The sequence below is a fragment of the Megalobrama amblycephala genome, linkage group LG13, assembly GCF_018812025.1.
Source record: "Megalobrama amblycephala isolate DHTTF-2021 linkage group LG13, ASM1881202v1, whole genome shotgun sequence".
Taxonomy (NCBI): domain Eukaryota; kingdom Metazoa; phylum Chordata; class Actinopteri; order Cypriniformes; family Xenocyprididae; genus Megalobrama; species Megalobrama amblycephala.
This window is the reverse complement of record NC_063056.1, coordinates 12,764,973-12,786,717: the sequence shown is the minus strand read 5'-3', so window position 1 is coordinate 12,786,717 and position 21,745 is coordinate 12,764,973. Positions and strand designations below refer to the sequence as shown.

Here is a 21,745-nt window from a genome sequence, read left to right as displayed (position 1 = left end):
TACAAACACAGTTGTACTGGAAGCAGAAATGATGTGTTTTAATTGCTGTCATGGAGTTCATCTTCCTGTAGAACTGTGTAATTGTGTGAGAGCGAGATGCTGTGCTGGTGTCTTTCTGGCACCATCATTCCAAGGGACTAGTAACATAACCTTAACTAAAAAATATTCCTCTCTCTGTCTAGACAGTATTCCACATCTGAAGCTCAGAGCAGTCTGAGGTTTGTTTGCATTCAGAGGAACAGATCCAGTTCTTATCAGGAGGGAAAAAAACTGATGCAATCAATGAAGGGATACCAACATGACAGGCACACACATTTGCCAGTGGCGACACTACACTGCATTGATTTTTCTGCAAACTTTCTAGTTGTCAGGGTTCCCACACATATTAACCAATTATTTTCCATGAAATTAGTTTGTGATCACTGGATATCAATTTTAATATTTTTAATAATATTTTTATTTGTTTTTAAAATATTTTTTTTCCCTGCCATTTTGAATTAAAAAATAAATAAATAAAATTTAAGCTCCTCCTAGAGTACTGCTCCAATTATCACAAAAATTTAATTTAATCATCCTTGGACCATGGCGACAACATTTTATGCAATTAAAGTTGATTAAGCTAACCATAACTTGCCAACAAATTCACCAAAGTGCATGTCAAAATGTATGTGAGGTTATATCTTCACCACACTTTGACATATTCAGATCAGATTTGGTGTGTTATGACAACGACGACTTGAGGGTATATGAGCAGTTTCGGCAAAGCACCACCTACTGGTCAAGGTATATGAGAAATGTACATTTGCTTATAATTTCTAAACAGTTTGATCAATAATCACTGTCTGCCATTTTGGCCATCGACCATTTAGAATTTTGTCATTATACATATATATGTGTGTATACATATATATGTGTGTATATATATATATACACACACATATATATATATATACACACACATATATATATATACAGGTAAACTATTCAGACATTTTTGATATTTTTACTAGTGGGTGCAGGAAACTACAGTTCATTTATGTAAGTGAGGATAGCAAAATAAAGTAAACTTTGACATATTATACCAAAAATTCTTCATACAGTGGACTACCAGTAAAATTGATATAAATTTGGAACCAAATATGATTCAGACACTTTGGCCTGACCATGTTTTGCTTAAGTGTTATCTGACATAAGATTATACCTTTTATCTATCTGTCATAAGATTTTTCTGACACAGTTTAACTCTGAGATCTTGTCATATTTTATAACCATTTTTTTAAACTATAGTGAACTGTATTAATGAATGAAATGTTCAAGGTGTCTGAATAAATTTTGGTTTGACTGTACATATAAAACGCATTGCAGTATCATTACGAAAGTTGGTACGTGTCATCGGAACCATGATTGTATTTATGGTTTTCAACCATTTTCCTAAAATCATCAACAAAGGCTTTTAAATAGTGATGCACCGAACTTTTGGCTACCAAAAATTCTCGGTCAAAACAGCAATTTTCGGTTTCAGCTAAAATGGTTTTGGAGGGCCGAAATCTTTGACCAAAACAGTGACATTTTATTAGAACTTCTCCGATGGCACATTTTGACTGTGTTCTATTTCATACATACAACATGGATAAACCTTAAAGGGTAAACATGTCAATCCCAATTACATCTTTTGGGTAGGTATTTCTCTGCATGGCATAGCGGGCATGAATGTTCCGATAGCATCAACATTCTACACAGCACTGAGTTCTCTCAAAAGGGAACCTCTTAACTATGATTGTAACCCTGGTTCCCTGAGAAGGGGACAAGATTCTATATAGATGTTATAGCATGAAAAAAAAACAAAAAAACATGGATGAACATCAGAAGGTATGTTGATAGACACAGTAGAACTTACCCAAAATATATCATGTCTCATGTTTATCAGGGAAAGACATCAATAAAACAGATTGTATGAAATATGTCACTTAATGTTATATTTACCTCAGGAAAGCCATTCAATCACCATAAACTTGTTAGTTAATAAGACTTAAAAATAACCATAGAGAGGTGCATTTTAGATTACATATTCATTATATTTTACTGAACCTGTCTGTGATGTCTTAATCATTTAATGCATACTTGAATAAATGTCATAAAAACAAGTTATTACAGTCCTTGTTAAATGTTTATGTTTTTACATATTTAAAACAATTTTATCTTAGTCTAACATCATGTCTACACCGGACGCGACACATCAAAAGACAATAGAACCCATTATAATCCGTGATATTATCTTCACTGGACGTGACAAATTCCTAAACGGAATTAAGTAAACGGATTTCCCGTTCTATTTCTGACGTAGTCCAAGTGCTGTCCAACGGTCATCTTGTCACATTCAGTGTAGACAGGTCAGTAAAGGTCACTGGTGTATTTATTCTGGTGTAGACACGGTGTAAGCCTAAAGTAATATTGACAAACTGTCATTTGAAAGCTTACAGACTTTAGTTTTCAATGCAAATGACAGAGGAAGACAGGCCCGGTACTAGGCTTGCTGGACTGGGGGGGGCAATCACAAATTTTGGTAGGGCAGCATTTTCTAGGCTAATATTCATAGCTAACTTTTTGTTTTTTTGATTCATCAAGAATCGTCTTGTGGCTAACAAATTATAGGCTATAGCCTAATTTGTACTGGCTATGTAGGCCATGTGAATTATTTATGGACATAATAAGGGGCGGAGCCAGACATTGTAAACATTCGGGGCTTAACCGAAATCTATATTTGTCCAATGACATTTTAATTTACTGACATGAAAGGAGCGTTTTTTGTAGTATTCTTGGTTAAAGTTCATAAAATGTACATTATATACCATCATCTAGGGGGGTCCGGGGGCATGCCCCCCCGTTAAGAAATTTTTGTGTATTTTAAGGTTAAATGCATCAGTCTGGTGCACTTTGGAAGCTCAAAACTGAGAGCTTCAACCCATGTACAGAGTGCAAATGGAACAAAGAAACAGCATTGACTTGTACCTGGTCATGAAAGAGGGCTCAAACATCTTTTTAGTTGTGATATAGAGTCTCAGTCTACATTGTATTTTCGGATGCACACTTCTCTTTAAAACACGCAGCACAGAAACCTCAAACCTGAAAGATTCAGGGATTTTGGAAAAACATTTGGGGTTCCAGCCCCCTTAGCCCACCCCTAGCGCCGCCCCTGGATATAATGTTCAAATTATTCATTGTTAACGAAATTACTGAGGAAATGTTCGCTGACAGCTATCTCAGCATGCAGAAAATATGTTCGGCTGATGCAGATGTGATCCTCATTGTGATATTTTTTTTAGGCTACTTGCTTGAAGATTAGGTGTACACTTGTTTTCGACGTGTTTTCTGATTAATGTTCGTTACTTCCCAGTTCGCATGTTTTTGGATTTTAAGTCCATTTTTGTGAGATTAAATATCATTATAAGCATAATATTCACTTTTTTTTCTGTGATTAAAGTGGCCGATCCTTATTCAATAGATAAGACGTTTTTAATGTTTATGTAGGCTTATTCATTTTTATTGTTGGCTGCACATTTTTGGGGGGCACAAGGAAATTCTGGGGGGGCAATGCCCCCCCTAGCCCCCCCCTAGACCCGGCCCTATTAATTTGCAACAATAATATTTATCAGTCATAAGGCCTTTTCAGACGTTTATTTATAGTGATGCACATAAAAAAAAAAATCATTAAAGGTGCCCTAGAATTAAAAATTTAATTTACCTTGGCATAGTTGAATAACAAGAGTTCAGTACATGGAAATGACATACAGTGAGTCTCAAACACCAATGTTTCCTCCTTCTTACATAAATCTAATTTGTTTAAAAGACCTCCAAAAAACAGACGAATCTCAAAATAACACCGACTGTTACGTAACAGTTGGGATCATTAATATGTACGCCCCCCAATATTTGCATATGCCAGCTCATGTTCAAGGCATTACACAAGGGCAGGACGTCTGGATGTGCACAGCTGAATCATCAGACTAGGTAAGCAAGCGAGGACAATAGCGAAAAATGGCAGATGGAGCAATAATAACTGGCATGATCCATGATAACATGATATTTTTAGTGATATTTGTATATTGTCTTTCTAAATGTTTTGTTAGCATGTTGCTAATGTACTGTTAAATGTGGTTAAAGTTACCATCGTTTCTTACTGTATTCACGGAGACAAGACTGTCGTTATTTTCATTTTTTAAACACTTGCAGTCTGTATAATTCATAAACACAACTTCAGCTCATCAAACTCATTCAGAATCAAATGTAAACATCCAAATAAATACTATACTTACGCGATTAGACATGTTGCATGATGAACACTTTGTAAAGATCCATTTTGAGGATTATATTAGCTGTGTGAACTTTGTTTATGCTGTTTAAGCTTGGGGGTGGGGAGCATGAGAATTTAAAGGGGCCGCAGCCTGAATCGGCGCATATTTAATGATGCCCCAAAATTAATTAAAAAAATCTATGGGGTATTTTGAGCTGAAACTTCATAGACACATTCAGGGGACACCTTAGACTTATTACATCTTTTGAAAACACGTTCTACGGCACCTTTAAAGTTCCGCAGAAACCTCAGTTTGTTTTTTATGCTTAGAGCCATTTTATTTTTTGAAAAAAAAGGTCTGAAAATGTTTTATATATATATAAAGATAGATTCTTCATTTAATTCATTCCGGTGATGAGCTATAACACAATTCCGTGTTATTTTTGCATGTCTTTTATGTGTTTATTAGAGGTTGAATTTAAAACAAATACTGCCAGACCCCCACACTACTTCTGAATAGGATGTCTACTTCATAAATTGTATGAAAATTATGGAAATTTATGGTTCAGATCGCTAGAAAACCATATATGGAAAAGTTTGGTACTGCACACAAACAAAATCTTACTGAAAGCTCATTTTTTTGAGATATCACCTAAAATTTGCAGCAAAACTTGTTCAGAATTTTTGGCTTTTATTTTCTTGCAGTTTTAAAGTCAAATGTGTTTTGTACACACACACACACACGGTTTGTTTTTATATAATTTTAAAAAAGTCATTTTTGGTTTTTCAGCCAAGTGCATCCTGAATTTTTGGTTTCGGGACAGAATTTCCATTTAAGTGTATCACTAACTTTAAGTATTAATTTTTGCAGTTGGTCTGATGCTACGTGCCATGCTTGCTTAGCTTCCCATTTTGGCTATAGCGTGCTTGGCCTCGATAATTGCTACCTGCAGCTATGTTTATTACTATTATTATTGTTTTTATTATTATTTTCCAGTATGATTTGTAAAAACTAATTGTAACCAACCGGAGTTGATTGATGAAATTATTTACAGACAATTTTGGAATAAATCAAATTTCTTTTCAGCAAAAAAAAAAAAAAAAAAAAGAGAGAACTATCTACAGAAGCTCAGCTTTATTTTTCATATAAGAAAAATATTTTTTTCAGCTTAATATTTTCATATGAGAACTTGAGTGTCCCTGAAGTGTCAGTCTGGGTTTGTGGCTGGGCAGTGTGTGAGTGATTTGTTTGGATGAGGTCATTCTCTTCTCTCTGGAGTCTGCCAAAGCCAACAGCTCCTCTCCAAATATCTGCAGTGTTTCAGAACAGATGAAGTCATCAGAACACTGATGACTCAACCACAGGCCAGGCAAGGGGCACATACTACAAACACACACACATTCCCATGAGCAGAAGATACCCATATATTCACACACGATAACAAATCCACAAGTTTTGCAACATGTTCTCCAAACCTGCCCCTACAAATTTGTGTCCTCATAAATCACAAAAAACATGCACACACGCACACACACACACACACACACACACACACACACACACACACACACACACACACACACACACACACACACACACACACTTATCCACAGACAGACTATCTCACAATAAGAAAGAAGGACCTTTCCTGGATCTTGGATAGTGACCATAACACTAGATACTCATGTATGCTCATCACAAGAATGGGCTTATATAAATATGATATATAAATATTTTTAGATTAGATTATTGATATGATGATATGATAAACATGATTATTCAAATATGATAAATAATATATTATAAACAGTTTAAAGTCATCATGAAGCAACATTACCACCCATTTTACTGTGTGGAATAGGATATCTATTTCCAATTTTATTTCATCCATTGGGAAGCGATTGGTCTCTATATCAGTGATTCCTCAGTAAACTTCCAAGAGGGCCTCAAGATGACTTTAAAATAAGAAGAAACATTAAAATAAGGTAAACCAACTAATCTTTTTTTTCTTTCTTTGAAGAACCAGGTTCCTATGGCCTAGGAAAAATTAGCTATCCTGATTTAAAAAGTGTGATTTCTAGACATGGAAAGTCATGTAAACTAATAAAATCTTAAAACTCAATGGGCATTTTTACATAATGAAAATACATTTTTCTAGCTATGCAAAGTTAAAAAAATATTTTAGTGGGAAATTGGGATTAATTCAGTAACTCAAGAAGTCATGGGGCCTTTAAATATTTAAGAATAAGTGCTCGATATGACAGGAAATTGGACGGGAGGTGCTGAAAATTAAGTGTACATAGTAACGTAAGCCGAAATGGAAAGAAGTTTCAGAGGCGAAGCAAGTGGTTGAATTTTTACGAGTTTACATGGAAAGTTTTTGTTGTTTATAGAGTCAATTTTTATTAAATGTTGACTTCGCTCTGTACAGTGCAAATGAAATAATCACATTTTGGCATGATTATGTAAATCTTCTCTGCCTTGCAAATTATAAAATAAATGTTTATAGTTAATCGAGGCAAATTGTTGAAAACATGGATAAGGAATGGGATCCTGGGATTAATCCTGATTAAAAAATCAGTCATCCTCATGGTCTCACCCATCATAAATAAGAAAGATCAATGACACGCTGACTTTCACACAGTTGATGCCCTGCTGTGTTATTTTCATCCAGACTAATGATATATATTTTGTCCTTGCTGATATTGGACAGTCCCTCTAATCAAAAAATAGATGCAAATGAGAGGATCAAGAAAGGGAGAGAGCAGAATTAAACAGGCTGTTTTTGCTACGGTACCTTTAAGACTTCAATATGTAAATCACCTCAGTAATGATTGGTTAATATATTCAAATACAGAAACACAGAGAGAGAGAGAAGAAATCAACAGTCATGAGTGTCTGGGTGCTGTCCTCCTCATTCTGTATGGCTGTAACCAACCTCTCGACAACCCAGAAGGCCACACTGCACAGGAAGCACAGTTCATGCCCTTCCACCACACAAACTATCCAATATTAAAGAGAGGGTTCGATCTGCCTCACATAGATGCATGACATATTGAGCCGACACACTGACTCTGACAGCACCAGAATATAAAATAAATAAATAAAATAATAATAAAAACTCCCTACTTGTTCTTCCTCCAGAGTCACACATTAAATTAAGTAGGGCTGTCAAACGATTAATCGCGATTAATCGTATACAAAATAAAAGTTTGAGTTTGCATAATATATGTGGGTGTACTGTGTGTAATTATTATGTATATATAAATAAATAAATACAAACACATTCATGTATATATTTGAGAGAAATATGTTATTTATGTACAAAATATTTTTTATTTATATATAATATAAATTATATATATACATAAAAAAAATACATATACTTGTAAATATTTCTCAAATATATACATGAATGTGTTTGTATTTATATATACATAATAATTACACACAATACACTCACATATATTAGGCAAACTCAAACTTTTATTTTGTATGCGATTAATCGTTTGACAGCCCTAAAATTAAGCTAAAAAAAAAAAAAAACTGTTTTCCTTGATATGTGATCTCCATTTTACTCTTTATTAATTCTTATTACTCTTTAGAGATGACATGGTGTATTAATAAATAAATAATATTATAAATAAATAAATAAATAAAAAACACATATGGTGCCTTTAATAGATAAATAAATAATATTAATAAATAAAATCTGAAAATAATAGACTAAATAGGGCCCTTCATTTGAACTTTAATTTATTTTCTAGTCTTTCTTTCTTATTCCTCTGCTTAGTGTTAGCTTAATGTTTAGCTACTAAAGGGGCCCATATTATGCTCATTTAAGGGTTATTAATTTTGTTCAGGGTTGTACTAGAATTTTTTACATGATTTAATGTTTAGCCTGCCAAAGTGTGCTGTGACTGGTCTACCGCTTACCACCTTTGCAACTTTGCAGGTTGTTTACATGCACAAACAGTTATATTAAACACTAAAGGGAAGGTAAAGTAAAAAAAGCGCCACAAGTCCCCTTCAACAAATAAGATCAGAAAAACAAAACAAAACAAAACAAAAAACAGAAACATCCTTCCTTATTCCTCTGTTTAGTGTAGTGTAAATATTTAGCTACTTAAAATATGCTTCAAAAATGGCTAAGCCATTTGATATCATATTTTAAATTATATACACTCTAAAAAATGCTGGGTTAAAAACAACCCAAGTTGGGTTGAAAATGGACAAACCCAGCAATTGGGTTGTTTTAACCCAGCGGTAGGGTTAAATGTTTGCCCAACCTGCTGGGTAGTTTTATTTAACTCAACTATTGTTTAAAAATTACTGTATTGCTTAATTAAAATTAACCCAAAGTATGTTGGAAATGAACATTTATTAATGTTCAATGAATAATTATTAAACAATAAACATTTATTAAATTGCTTATTAAGGGTTAGGGTTTATATTAATAAACTATTAAACTATTAAATTTATATTAATAAAATATTAAAGCTTATTAATAAACATTCACCTTTTGTCTATTATTGTTGCCTCTAATTGCATCTGGCTTTTAATTTCCCAACTATTTGGGGTTCATTTTAAGCTAGCCATATAGCAATTTTTAAACAACAGTTGGTTTAAATAAAACTACCCAGCAGGTTGGGCAAACATTTAACCCAACCGCTGGGTTTGTCCATTTTCAACCCAACTTGGGTTGTTTTTAACCCAGCATTTTTTAGAGTGTATCCAATATCACACTTTTGTTTGCTTTTACTGCAACGATCATTCACATTGCATTCATGAGTACAGCTCAGGTGGTCTCAGATCAGATTTTGCATACACTCACCAATCGTTTCAGCACGCGGAGCAGCAATTTCTGCTGTCTGGGCTCAGTGTGCATCTGCAGTGCATGCGCCAGGCTGAGCAGCTCCTCTGGCTGCAGGTGGTCCGCGCCATCTCCTCCATACAGCTGAGCCAGCAGAGAGACACAGTGACTGGCCTCCTCATACACCTCACTGTCATTACACGCCAGCTGCGGGAGAGAAACACAGACATCTGAACACTTACCCAGGAACAACTCAAATGAAACACTATGATAATGTATATAACTATATTACATGCAAACTATTTTGACAAAATTACACACTGGTCTGCAAATAGCCAGATTTAATAAGAAAATATTTTCAAATTGTCAATAGACCTGCATCTATATAACAGTTTGAAAGAACAGGCTGAATTTTTGAACAACTGAGCTGCAGCCAGCAAACCCTTCACGCAAATATTTCTCAGACTTTTATATTGCTCTTCTATAGCTTTTGGGAAATATGAGAAAGTCTCTGTACTACAAATCTGTTTGTCCATGTACAGTCAATAGCAGTGGTCTAGAGAATCTATCTTTAAGCTATATATGTTTCTCTCAGACTTCAAATAAGGTGTTATTTTGTCAAAGTCACATTGAGGAGGGCATTTAGGGAAACATAACATGAAAAATCATGAAAACGCTTTTTTTTTTTTTTTTTTTAAATTTACATTTGGCAGATACTTTTATCCAAAGTGACTGCATTTAAGGTATACATTTAATCAGTTTGATCAGTATTTCCTAGGAATCAAACCCATGAACCAAGAGTTTGATGTATAATGCAGAAATACACAAGTTCAGGGACAACTCTGCTACAAATGTCGTTCAAAAATCATCATGGCTTTGACATCTGGATTCAACAACTTGGTTCTTTTTTTAAATGTGAAGATGTTAGCATATCAAAGCTCAGCTGCATATAGAGGTTTTAAGGGTACAACAGAAAAGTTCTGTAATCCAAAATGCTACATTTCCTTAAACAAGAAATCTGTCTGTCCACACTGTAAATGGAGTGTGATGCCACAAACTCTAACATAACAAACTCTAACACAAACTTTAAATGTTTAAAGGGATAGTTCACACAAAATTCAAAGATTTTGAAAGATTTTTTTTTTTAATTAAACATACCACCATTCAAATTTTGATTAAATATGAAAAAAAAGTGCATGAATCGAGGAATAAAAATGTTCAAAATTATCAAAAATGCTGCCGCTGGCTGGCTACTCTCCCATAGCAAACTCTTTCTGTTATATTTCTCTCGATCACACATGTAGGCATGCAGACTGCTTCTACAAACATTTGTGAAAGAATGGGTCGCTCTCAGGAGCTCAGTGACTTCAAACGTGGTATCGTGATAGGTTGCCACCTGTGCAATAAGTCCATTCATGAAATTTCCTCACTACTAAATATTCCACGGTCAACTGTTAGTGGTATCATAACAAAGTATAAGCAATTGGGAACAACAGCAACTCAGCCACAAAGTGGTAGGCCACGTAAAATCACAGAGCGGGGTCAAGCGCATGCTGAGGCGCACAGTGCGCAGAAGTCGCCAACTTTCTGCAGAGTCAATTGCAACATACCTCCAAACTTCATGTGGCCTTCAGATTAGCTCAAGAACAGTGCATAGAGAGCTTCATGGAATGGGTTTCCATGGCCAAGCAGCTGAATTCAAGCCTTACATCACAAAGTGTAATGCAAAGCGTCGGATGCAGTGTAAAGCTTGCCATCACTGGACAGTGCAGACGTGTTCTCTGGAGTGACGAATCACGCTTCTCTGTCGGGCAATCCGATGGACGAGTCTGGGTTTGGCGGTTGCCAGGAGAACGGTACTTGCCTGACTGCATTGTGCCAAGTGTAAAGTTTGGTGGAGGGGGGATTATGGTGTGGGGTTGTTTTTCAGGGGTTGGGCTTGTCCCCTTAGTTCCAGTGAAAGGAACACTTAATGCTTCAGCATACCAAGACATTTTGGACAATTTCAGGCTCCCAACTTTGTGAGAACAGTTTGGGGATGGCCCCTTCCTGTTCCAACATGACTGCGCAGCAGTGCACAAAGCAAGGTCCATAAGGACATGGATGAGCGAGTTTTGTGTGGAGGAACTTGACTGGCCTGCACAGAGTTCTGACCTCAATCTGATAGAACACTTTTGGGATGAATTAGAGCGGAGACTGTGAGCCAGGCCTTCTCGCCAACATCAGTGCCTGACCTCACAAATGCGCTTCTTGAAGAACGGTCAAAAATTCCCATAAACACACTCCTAAACCTTGTTGAAAGCCTTCCCAGAAGAGTTGAAGCTGTTATAGCTGCAAGTATGGGCCAACTCCATATTAAACCCTACGGATTAAGAATGGGATGTCATTAAAGTTAATGTGCGTCCCTTTTGGCAATATAGTGAGTGTATACATTATATATATATATAGGTATTGTGCCGCTTGAAAGTTTGTGAACTTCTTGTAGAATCTGTGAACAATTTTAACAAAATAAGCGATCATACAACATGCACTGTCCTGAGTAAGATATTTTACATAAAAGATGTTTACATATAATTCACAAGACAAAACAAACAAACAAACAAACAATCAAAAAAATAGCTGAATTTATTAAAATGACCCCGTTCAAAAGTTTGGGAACCCTTGGTTCATAATACTGTGTGGTTACCTGGATGATCTACGATCGTTTGTTTGTTTTGTGATGGTTGTTCATGAGTCCCTTGTTTGTCTTGAACAGTTAAACTGAGCAATGTTCTTCAGAATAATCTTCCAGGTCCAGCAGATTCTTCAGTTTTCAAGCATTTTTTGCATATTTAAACCCTTTCCAGCAGTGACTGTATGATTTTGAGGTCCATCTTTTCACACTGAGGACAACTGAGGGACTCAAACACAACTAGTAAAAAAGGTTCAAACATTCACTGATGCTTCAGAAGAAAACATGATGCATTAAGAGCTGGGGGGTGAAAACTTTTGAACAGGATGAAGTCGTCCAAATTTTTCTTATTTTCTTTAAATATCTTTTTTTTTTTTCATTTAGTACTTCCCTTCGGAAGCAACAGAAGATACTTACATGTTTCCCGGAAGACAAATTAAAGTAATTTACCTTGATCTTCGAATTCAAAAAGTTTTCACCCCCCGGCTCTTAATGCATCGTGTTTCCTTCTGGAGCATCAGTGAATGTTTGCAGCTTTTTTAATAGTTGTGTTTGAGTCCCTCAGTTGTCCTCAGTGTGAAATGACGGATCTCAAAATCATACAGTCACTGCTGGAAAGGGCTCAAATATGTTAGTTGATCGCCTGATCCGATGTCACACACACACACACACACACACACACACACACACACACACACACACATTCACACAGTTCACGAGCCGAGCCACGCCTCTTAAAGCGGAAGTGACTTCAGTTCCTTTACAGATGTATTCAACCAGATATTTAATCTTCTGAATTAAGACAACATTTCAAAACTCATGTGTAAGCAAATGCTGTTGTCAGTTTCAAAGAGTGATGGATAGTAGCATGCATATTTGTATAACTGATACATTACTGGGGGCCATCTCAAGAACACCAAACAGACATGTGCGTGGCTATTTTGCTGCAGGCTGCCCATCAAGGCTTTCCCAAGCCAACATCAAAGTCTGAATCAAACTTTAGCTTAGTTATAAAATGCCATAGTAACTCCCTCAAGTAAACTATAAAAATGAAAAGAACGTCGCGCCTAAAAGCTGCAGTCGGTTTTTATTGGCTAAAATAAATGGAGAATATCTGGTGTTTCCGTGCATATATAGCCTATAGTTCATGACAGGCTATTCAACAAGTTTGTGAATATTTTGAATAAAAAAGCAAAAACAAAATAAAAAGTCCTAACCCTAACCCATCTGTTATACAGCACTATTATGCCTGCATGACGCGTCGCCCTCCACATTAATAATAAATGTGCACATACTGTGAATGGTCCAAAAGATTATGTAAAAAATTCTATGGTGAATCGAATAAAGTATTTCTTTCTGAATCTACTTTTTGTAATGTCTATTTGATGCTTTACACAACTTCACATTATCAACTGGGGGTCATTTATGAGCCAAATTTGAAGTATGATAAATTTGCAATTAATTACATTAATTAATCGACACATCATGTAATTAATTAGATTAAAACTTTTAATCGCTTCACAGCCCTAATATATATATTCAACATAACATTTTTGTATATTATATTAAACAACTTTTTGTAATGAGTTCCAGAAGGTTTAAATACCTTTAGCGTGAAGATGGATCATATCAATATTGCTCTGTCTTGTCCTGTAACACCTTCTCGAGATGTAATTTTGCATTTAATTCTTGCACAATTTCCATACACTGAGCTGCACAGGAAGTTGCATTGGCCACTGAGGCTAAATGCAGAAGCGATTAGTGCATTAGAATCAGAACCAGTGATTTCTTTATGATTGTCATCCCTAACCAAAGCTGAATTAGCAGGAATTGTGATCAACTGAATACCACACAGAAAAATATATTGGCAGTGATATAATTTCGGGGTAGGAGAGCTGAAAAGGTACAACAGGAAGAGTTATCATCCTCAGAGACTGTAAGTTACAGGCTTAACACATCCATCAGGGGAGCGGCACGGAGTATCTGAGTTCTCAACCCAGACCACAACAATCCCCGCTCAGCCTAAGACTGAGATAAAGACAAAAAGCAACACACAAGGGCCGTGGGGATTTTCTCCGCCGCTCATTTCGACCCTCAAAGCCCTGTGTGGCCGGCTCAGGGATTCTAGCCTCTTTGGGCGCTGATCTGGAGCTGCCCTCTGCCATAAAGGCATAATCCCAAGAGACTCTGGGGCAAGGGCCAGCCGCGCCTAATCACGCCCCTCTTTATGATGTGGCCGGCCACTCCAGAATGGAGTGCGGTGCTTTAGGAGGCCAGACAATACCCCCAAAGAGCGCCGCCTCCTCCCCGGCCCACAGAGAGGCTGACCGGAGGGAGATCCCTTGGCGCTGAAAGGCCTTTGGTGTGCGTCCACGGGCTCCATGGCTCCGGTATTGTTCACATGCCAACGCGGAGTCAGAGCAGAACAAGAGTTAACACCTGCTTAGACGGCCTCCCAAATCCACCCTGTTTACTTAGCAGGGCTTGTAGATGCATCGGGGAAATCAGGCTGAGGAGTCTAATGGGACTGTGGGCTGAAAAGCACACAGGAATCAGGGAGATTAGGGAGTGTTAATGCCACTGTGGGCTGTGAATGGATGATTGGAGGAGAGAAAGAAAGAATGAGAAGAGGAGGAGAACCGAAGCCTATGGGGACGTGTAACACGCAGGCCTCTCATGACCTCCGCATGTACTCAGGCACAAAACTGGGCCTGTGTATTTGAGGCGATCGATATTTCCCACCGCCTCCTTTGGAAGAAACAACACTGCAAATTACATTTTTCAAACCATGTGTTGCTTCAAACTGTGAACTCAGCCGCTGCGTAAACAGACTGCAGGGAAGATCGTGTGTGATTGTTTGTGGGCAAACTCGAAATATTTACCACCAAAAATGAAAAGCGTGAGGAGTAAACACATGAAAAGGCTTTTATATTGAGCGGGGACTTTGAGGTGACACATTTCTCTTTCGGATGATCTATTTAAAATGCAGTATGTCCCTAGCACACATAGACAATCTGTTCACCTGATCCTTGGGCACCATTTGCCCTTGACAACATACACGCTAACCCATCCTGGTGCCCTGATTCCACATGCGGGCACACACACACACACACACACACACACACACACACACACACACACACACACACACACACACACACACACACACACGGGTTTCCATGTTTTATGGAGACAATCCATAAGCATAATGATTTTATACAGTACAAACTCTATATTCTATCCCCTAATCCTAAAAACATTGCTTAGTATGATTTATAAGCTGTTTTCCTCATGAGGACCACAAAATGTCTCCACAAGGACAAGGATTTCGGATATTGCCATCTTTGTAGGGACATTTTGTCCCCATAACATAGGGTTTTTGGCCTATTCAGATGTCTCATGATCACATATATTTGTGGGATGTCCTGCTTGAATGGTCTGCTCAGTCATGACTTATTCACAAGAAGTGTATGACGAGCACTCACAATTGTCTTTGATGGCTAAAAGACAAGTTATTCTGCAACAGAACTTTGTGATATATAAAAAATGTAGTCATTTTGTCCAATATCACATATTTATTTATTTATTTTTTACATTTTCTGTCCACATTGTCTTCTTCACAGGATTATTAAGCCATTATTAGCCAAAATAATAAATAAACTAAATGCATAGCCCAGTGGATGTGTAGAATGTGAATAACAGGTGTTCTGGCAAATGACGAAATTCTGTGGAAATCTTTCTGCAGAATTCTGCAGGTGGGTAGTTGACATTAAATTTCAAGCAGTGACAGCAGTGTACTGCAATGTTACATGATGTACATGATTTGGAATTATTTAAAAAACATTATTTTTAAATTCTTTTAATACTTGCACTGTTTATTATTCACAGTGCAGCATTATTTAAAGGGACAGGTCACACAAAAATGAAAATTCTGTCATCAGTTACTCTCATGTCCTTCCAAACTCATAAGACTTTTATTTATCTGCGAAACACAAATGAAGATATTTTTAACAAAATTTCTGTCCCTCCATTGAAAGTCTATTCAACCAAAACTCAGACGGTTCAAAACTTTAATAAAGACATTGTAAAATAATGTAAAAGAATTAAGTTTAGTCCAAATCTTCTGAAGAGACATGACTATATGATGAACAGACTGAATTTAGGCTTTTATTCACATTGATCAGCGAACATACATAGAGCACATCAAATATGCTAAACTGAAGCTCAACCTTACTTGCTTGATGCACAAGAACAAACCTCACTGGTTCCTGCTGAAGCTCAAACATGCTGGCGTGACATGAGAATGAACCTCATTGCATATATGTGAAATAAAAGCCTAAAGCCTAAATTATATCTGTTCATTATATCGTGTCTCTTCAGAAGACTTGGATTAAACCACTCAATTCATATGGATTTCTTTTATAATTTCTTTATGAACGTTTTAAAGTTTAGGGTGAATAGACATTCAATGGAGCAACAGCAATCTCTGAGATTTCATTAAAATATCTCAATTTGTGTTTCGAAGATGAACAAAAGTCTTATGGGTTTAGAATGACATGATGAATGATGACAGAATTTTCATATTTGGGGGAACTAAACCTTTAAGTGAACCGCATAAAAGCTAAAATGTAATACACTGTATGCAATACAGCACCTTAAAATGTAGATTTTATATAGGCCTATGCATATATATTTTCTTCTAAAATCCTGATCCAAAAAAAACAGTGGGACACTGATGATTCAATTGCCTGCGAACAGTTATGATGTTGTTCATTAAAAGCACAGCTGGCATTTATTAACCAACATTGTCATATGACGAGATGACTGAAGTCCTGCTGGTATCAAGTATAGTTATAGTATAGTATAGTGATCAGTCAGTGTGTGCTTTTTTACTGTCCAGTATGTTATTCATAGGGAGTTGATGTTTCATTGCACAGTACTGAAAATGTCTGACTCACTGATCAAGTGTATGTACTGAACTAAGGAAGAAGACAGAAACATATCCATGATTTTTCAACAACAAACATGACTGTTTTAAAAAGCTATTCCAGAAAGTATATGGCATTGTAAAATGTTTATATTTAGATATTTTCCCAAACACTCAACCCATCTGTCATTAGTCAAGCTGTCCTGTTGAGCGAATGTTGGTTTTGGGCCACGTGGGTGCTCTAACAGAGCTTTCATATTGCCACAGAGCCATGAGCCACAAGCCACATTTATTTCTGGCAAATGCTTTTTTTTTTTTTTTTTATCCAGAGAGAATCTGGCCATTTTTTAGACTGACTGCATTGACTTCCTTCCAATGCATCCTTTTCTGTCTGTACAAACCCCCTATTTAAAACTGTTAATAGGGATTAAAAATGTGACAAAAAATGTGACAGAAAGTTTCAAGTGCTTTCTTTGGGGAGATAAAGTAGAGAAACAAGATTCCAAGTCACATAATTTGATAATTGGATATTGTTGAATAAATCGGCTGAGCAAATCGCAAGAGCATTTTCTTATTACTTATTACATGTTTATTACATAGTAATTACATTACCTAGAATATGAATAATAAAATCACATTAGCATTTACACTTTCTGTCATGATCCCATCACAGAAAACACTTCTGTGTTTTCACAGGCCTATGCCGTTCACAGGCCTATGCTGTCATCTAGTGACTCAACCTTAGTCAAAAGGTGGCGCTATAGAGCCTCTCCTCCACACCCATTTCTAAGGCTTTGTCTATGTCTTTTGGCTGACAACCCTTATGTGTGTGAGTTTCATGCAATTTGAAGCATGCTAAAAGTCTCAAACCCCCCCCCAAAATAATTAAAGTTTGACATGTTTCCATGACAACAGTATTCAAGATATCAAGAATCTTTTCACAGGTGTACATCTGCGATGTATTGACATTATTCTGAGGAAGATTAAAGCACATTTGGAAATCCCAATGTGATCTATAACTGTATGAATTTTGGTTAGTGTAGGTGAAAAGGGGTGCGCTACAGGGCCCCTCAAATACACCCATATAAACACCCATACCACAGAGTACGCCCAAGACCCCTCCATAACAACTTGTGCCCAGCCCTAATGGCAGACGATTCCAACGTGTGTGAAAAGAGTTTTTGAGCATGTTAAAGGCCCCAATAGTGCCCAAAAGGTCAAAAAAATATTTTTACCAAAGGAAAACAATAGGGCCCTTCACCCCTTAGGGCATTTTTCCATTCCACTACACCACTTTTCCATTGCAATGTAAACACGCTTACATGGTGCTCGCTTTTCGTGTTTTTTGTAGTGTCTCTCGCATGACACAGCATTCTAAAAAAGTTCTACTGACCTGCGTCATGCGTTTTTAGCAGCAAAAATGTTTTGTGTGAACTGGCTCCAAGAATAAGTCTGTCAGTTTTTCCTGGCACAGTGGGCAGAATCAGCTTGGATTCTGCTTTGAGGGTCATGTGGGTACAGCTTGCCACTCAAACACACATACGCAACCTGGATGCACGTCTGAGGGTTACAGAGTTGAGTGGAGTGTTTTGGTGGGAAGCTGGTCTCTGGTCTTTCTGCCATCTGTGGGAATATTATGCCACAGTGCATCACTATGCCAACCACTTTCATTTCACTCACTCTCTATCTTCAGTAGATGGGATTTTCAGTGTAGTCTCATCTAGATGTCATATAGTGTCTGCTGAAAGCCTCTATCAGACATGAGTCATATACAGTGTGCAATATATGAAACTACAACAATGGAATATGAAATACAACAAAGCCTTCCACACAAACTAATACTGAACAGCATTTCTGTTTATTGCATCTCCCACAAACATCCAGACCCTCTTTTCAAAGGCTGTACCGAGTCTTCATCTGTGGCTGGCTGTTCTAATATTCTTTCATGAGAAAGATACAAAATCCTTGGCGAACACACAAAAATCATTGGCGATGAAATTCAATCTATCTTTCTGTCAATTTGCGGCTTTCATGAAACGAATGAGAGGTAAATCTCTCTTTTCAATTATGAATGTTTCACTTGTCTGGATTGATTATTTTCGAAATGGATGCTCCATTATTCATTATAGGGATCGGTTAATGACACATGAAAATGTGATGGAGAGCAGAGTGTGTGTAAAAATGGCCCATATGCACTATAATCTAATAATGGATTTCACATCAAGAACGCTTTGTTATATATCATGAAATTACTGTTGGACACAGTGAAATCAATTTGATGCAAATTGCTATTAAAATTACATTCTTATTTGTAGAAGGGTCATAACTGATTCAATATGTGTCATCAGGTATGATCTGATATCTTTATATTCTTTACTACAAACCACAGTATTGTCCACACATCATCAGCACTCTAAAAATAAAAGTTCCAATTAGAGCTTTTCAGTCTGACACTTTGTCTACCCTGGAACCTTTGAGGCTAACCATGGACCAATCAGCTGTGAGCACAAAACTAGAGCTCAGCAACAGTGACATGGGAGATTAACGTATCCCACTTTATTTTTTACAGAAATCTAGTATGAAAACTGACTTCTAAAACTTAACAAAACAATTATAGTTATAGTTTAAGATATAGATATAGTTTAAGATTCTAATGTAGCATCATGTACAAACAAAATATGATTAAATTAGACCAGACCAGAGACCGTAAATATGATAAGCTGGCTTTATAATGTTCAGAACTGTATATTAATTACAAAATGCATAGCAATAAATGAACATAAACAATATGTGTAAGTAATATTTCTGGCAGACTGAAGAAATAAACGGGGGTTATGTAGCTTGTCAAAGATACGGACAAGGTGTGCGTCAATTGAAGGCACATTAGTGCAGATAGCGAGTGAATGGAAAAAGAGCCAAATGAAAAGGATAAAGAAGGCAGCTGTAATTGTGTGTACAACACAGCAAAGTTTGAATCACTTGTTTTGATGCAACCCATTGGAAATAAGTGACCCTGCCTACATTCTATAAAACCTGAAGAACATTTTGCTGCACTTTTCAGGTGACACATCCACAAGAGGTGCTATAATCAAAGACCTTAGAATAACACAAGATGTGTCACTCGTATTGTTTTGAATTGGAGAAAGTGCAACGCGCAATATGGCGGAATAAGTCCTGCCTTCTAAATAAGAGCCAATCGCCGACTGGTAAAATCATTGCGTCACTGCAGCAGCCGTTAGAAGCTCCGGTTTCTATAGAGGCAAAAGAGACGCGCATTTAGGTCTGCGCATGTGCATTAGCTTGATCCAGCCTAAAAAATTCATTTTTGTCATGATTCGAGCGTTTGGAAAAAAATTTATGAGACAGTTGTCAGATTTCATTGGTGATTACAAATATGAAATTTAATTGAAAGCTTGGCAAACAGCTTTGGAGAATTTGATGTTTCCCCATTCAAAGAGATAAGAGTTGCACTTGGATGCCCGAGAGATGTTTCAAAGATGGCCGCCGAGTGAAATGACTTGTCTTAAAGGGACTTTATTATAATCCATATCATGTTTTTCTCCATTGTAGATGTAGGTTTATTAAAAAGCCCAGTGTTTGTGGGTACATTTTTGCAAAATGATACTGCTTCGCTCGTAGCATGTTTCCAATAATGAGCCGGCTTTCGGACGTAAACAAGGAAGCCTGCACTGAGTTCATTACATTTGCGCACTGTTAGATTTTGCTGTATTTGGTCGTGCAGTCATTTGCGTGGCTCGCCAATGTATTAGATTTCTCTAATACATAAAATAAGTAAGCTCGACCAGAGTTCTTGTGGGGAGAAGAATTTATTGAAGGTAGTAGTGTAGCACAGTTCTTCAGCTGCGATGTTAGCGTCAGCCTTCAAAATACCTTAACCCAAAGTTCTGTCTGTGGGACAGAACTTTATACATGACATCAAAAGGGCTACAAACAATAGAACACTGTTAGGACCTCCCACAGGAGATCGATCTACCCTGCGATCTACTCTGAGCAATGCTGTTTGTTTGTCATTCACACCCATCAGTTTCTGTGGGCCATACGTCTGTATGCGCCATTTGTATCACACCTTTACAAACACAGAGTTGATTGCATCTGAGGTGCAGTCACAATGTAAATGCATCTAACTAAAGATAATAAAAATACATATAATCTTTCAGCACAAAAAGTATTCTTGTCGCTTCATAACATTAACGTTGAATCACTGCAGTCACGTTGACTATTTTAACCATGTTTTCAACTAGCTTTCTGGACGTCAAAAGGTGCAATGACGTTGCTGCCTATTTGTGGATCAGATACCCTTGGATTTCATCAAAAATATCTTAATTTGTGTTCTGAAGATGAACGAAGGTCTTACGGGTGTGGAATGACATGAGGGTAAGTACTTAAAGGTGCTAAAGAGGATGTTTTGTTTTATACATTTTTGCAATATTACTTGAAACTGTCTTTACTAACTGATAAATGACTATTTATTAGGTGCACTGAAAGGAATAATATTAATATTAATCATCTGTGCACGAGGTAGGGCCTTAAAAACATCAGGCAATCGTTTACGCAATCATCGCGTAAATGATTGGCCCTCTGGCTTGTCAATCACTGCCATGACGTTCCTTGTGAGAGACGTGCGCGGCTGTGCTCTCCAGTAACTTTCCACACTCCACAGGCGCCGCATACAATGTTTTTGTCAGGAGACAGGAGTAACAACTGCAGATTATGAGTTACCTGCTGTGAGTCCGACATAATGAATTCACTAACATGACACAGCGAATGCCGGTGGTAAACAAACACTCGTGTTCCAATACTCGTGCATGAGTTTTGGGAGGCGTTCCCTCGAAATGAGCTGTGAAGGAGGGGGGTTGTTCTTACGCATGCGCTCATTTCAAAAACTCACTAACAGTCTTTGGTTTCTCAGTCGACGAAAAGATTCTCTTTAGCACCTTTAATGACAAAAATTTCTAAACTAACCCTATAATGCTCTATTGCAATTATGGTACAACCTACACTAAACCTAAACGATAAAACGA

General features: G+C 37.0%; 1 protein-coding gene across 5 annotated transcripts in view; it reads right to left on the bottom strand.

Annotated features, from left to right (window-relative positions):
* The window catches only part of ulk4 (unc-51 like kinase 4), a 244,137-nt gene that overhangs the window by 27,507 nt on the left and 194,885 nt on the right, over nucleotides 1-21,745 (bottom strand). For 4 of the 5 annotated variants that reach the window (XM_048152779.1, XM_048152780.1, XM_048152778.1 and 1 more), the window contains one exon: nucleotides 9,127-9,312. In XM_048152779.1, coding sequence (XP_048008736.1) covers nucleotides 9,127-9,312 — 186 coding nt within the window. Of the gene's footprint in view, nucleotides 1-5,415; nucleotides 5,603-9,126; nucleotides 9,313-21,745 lie in introns of those variants that run through there. The other variant, XM_048152782.1, reaches the window with a different exon arrangement.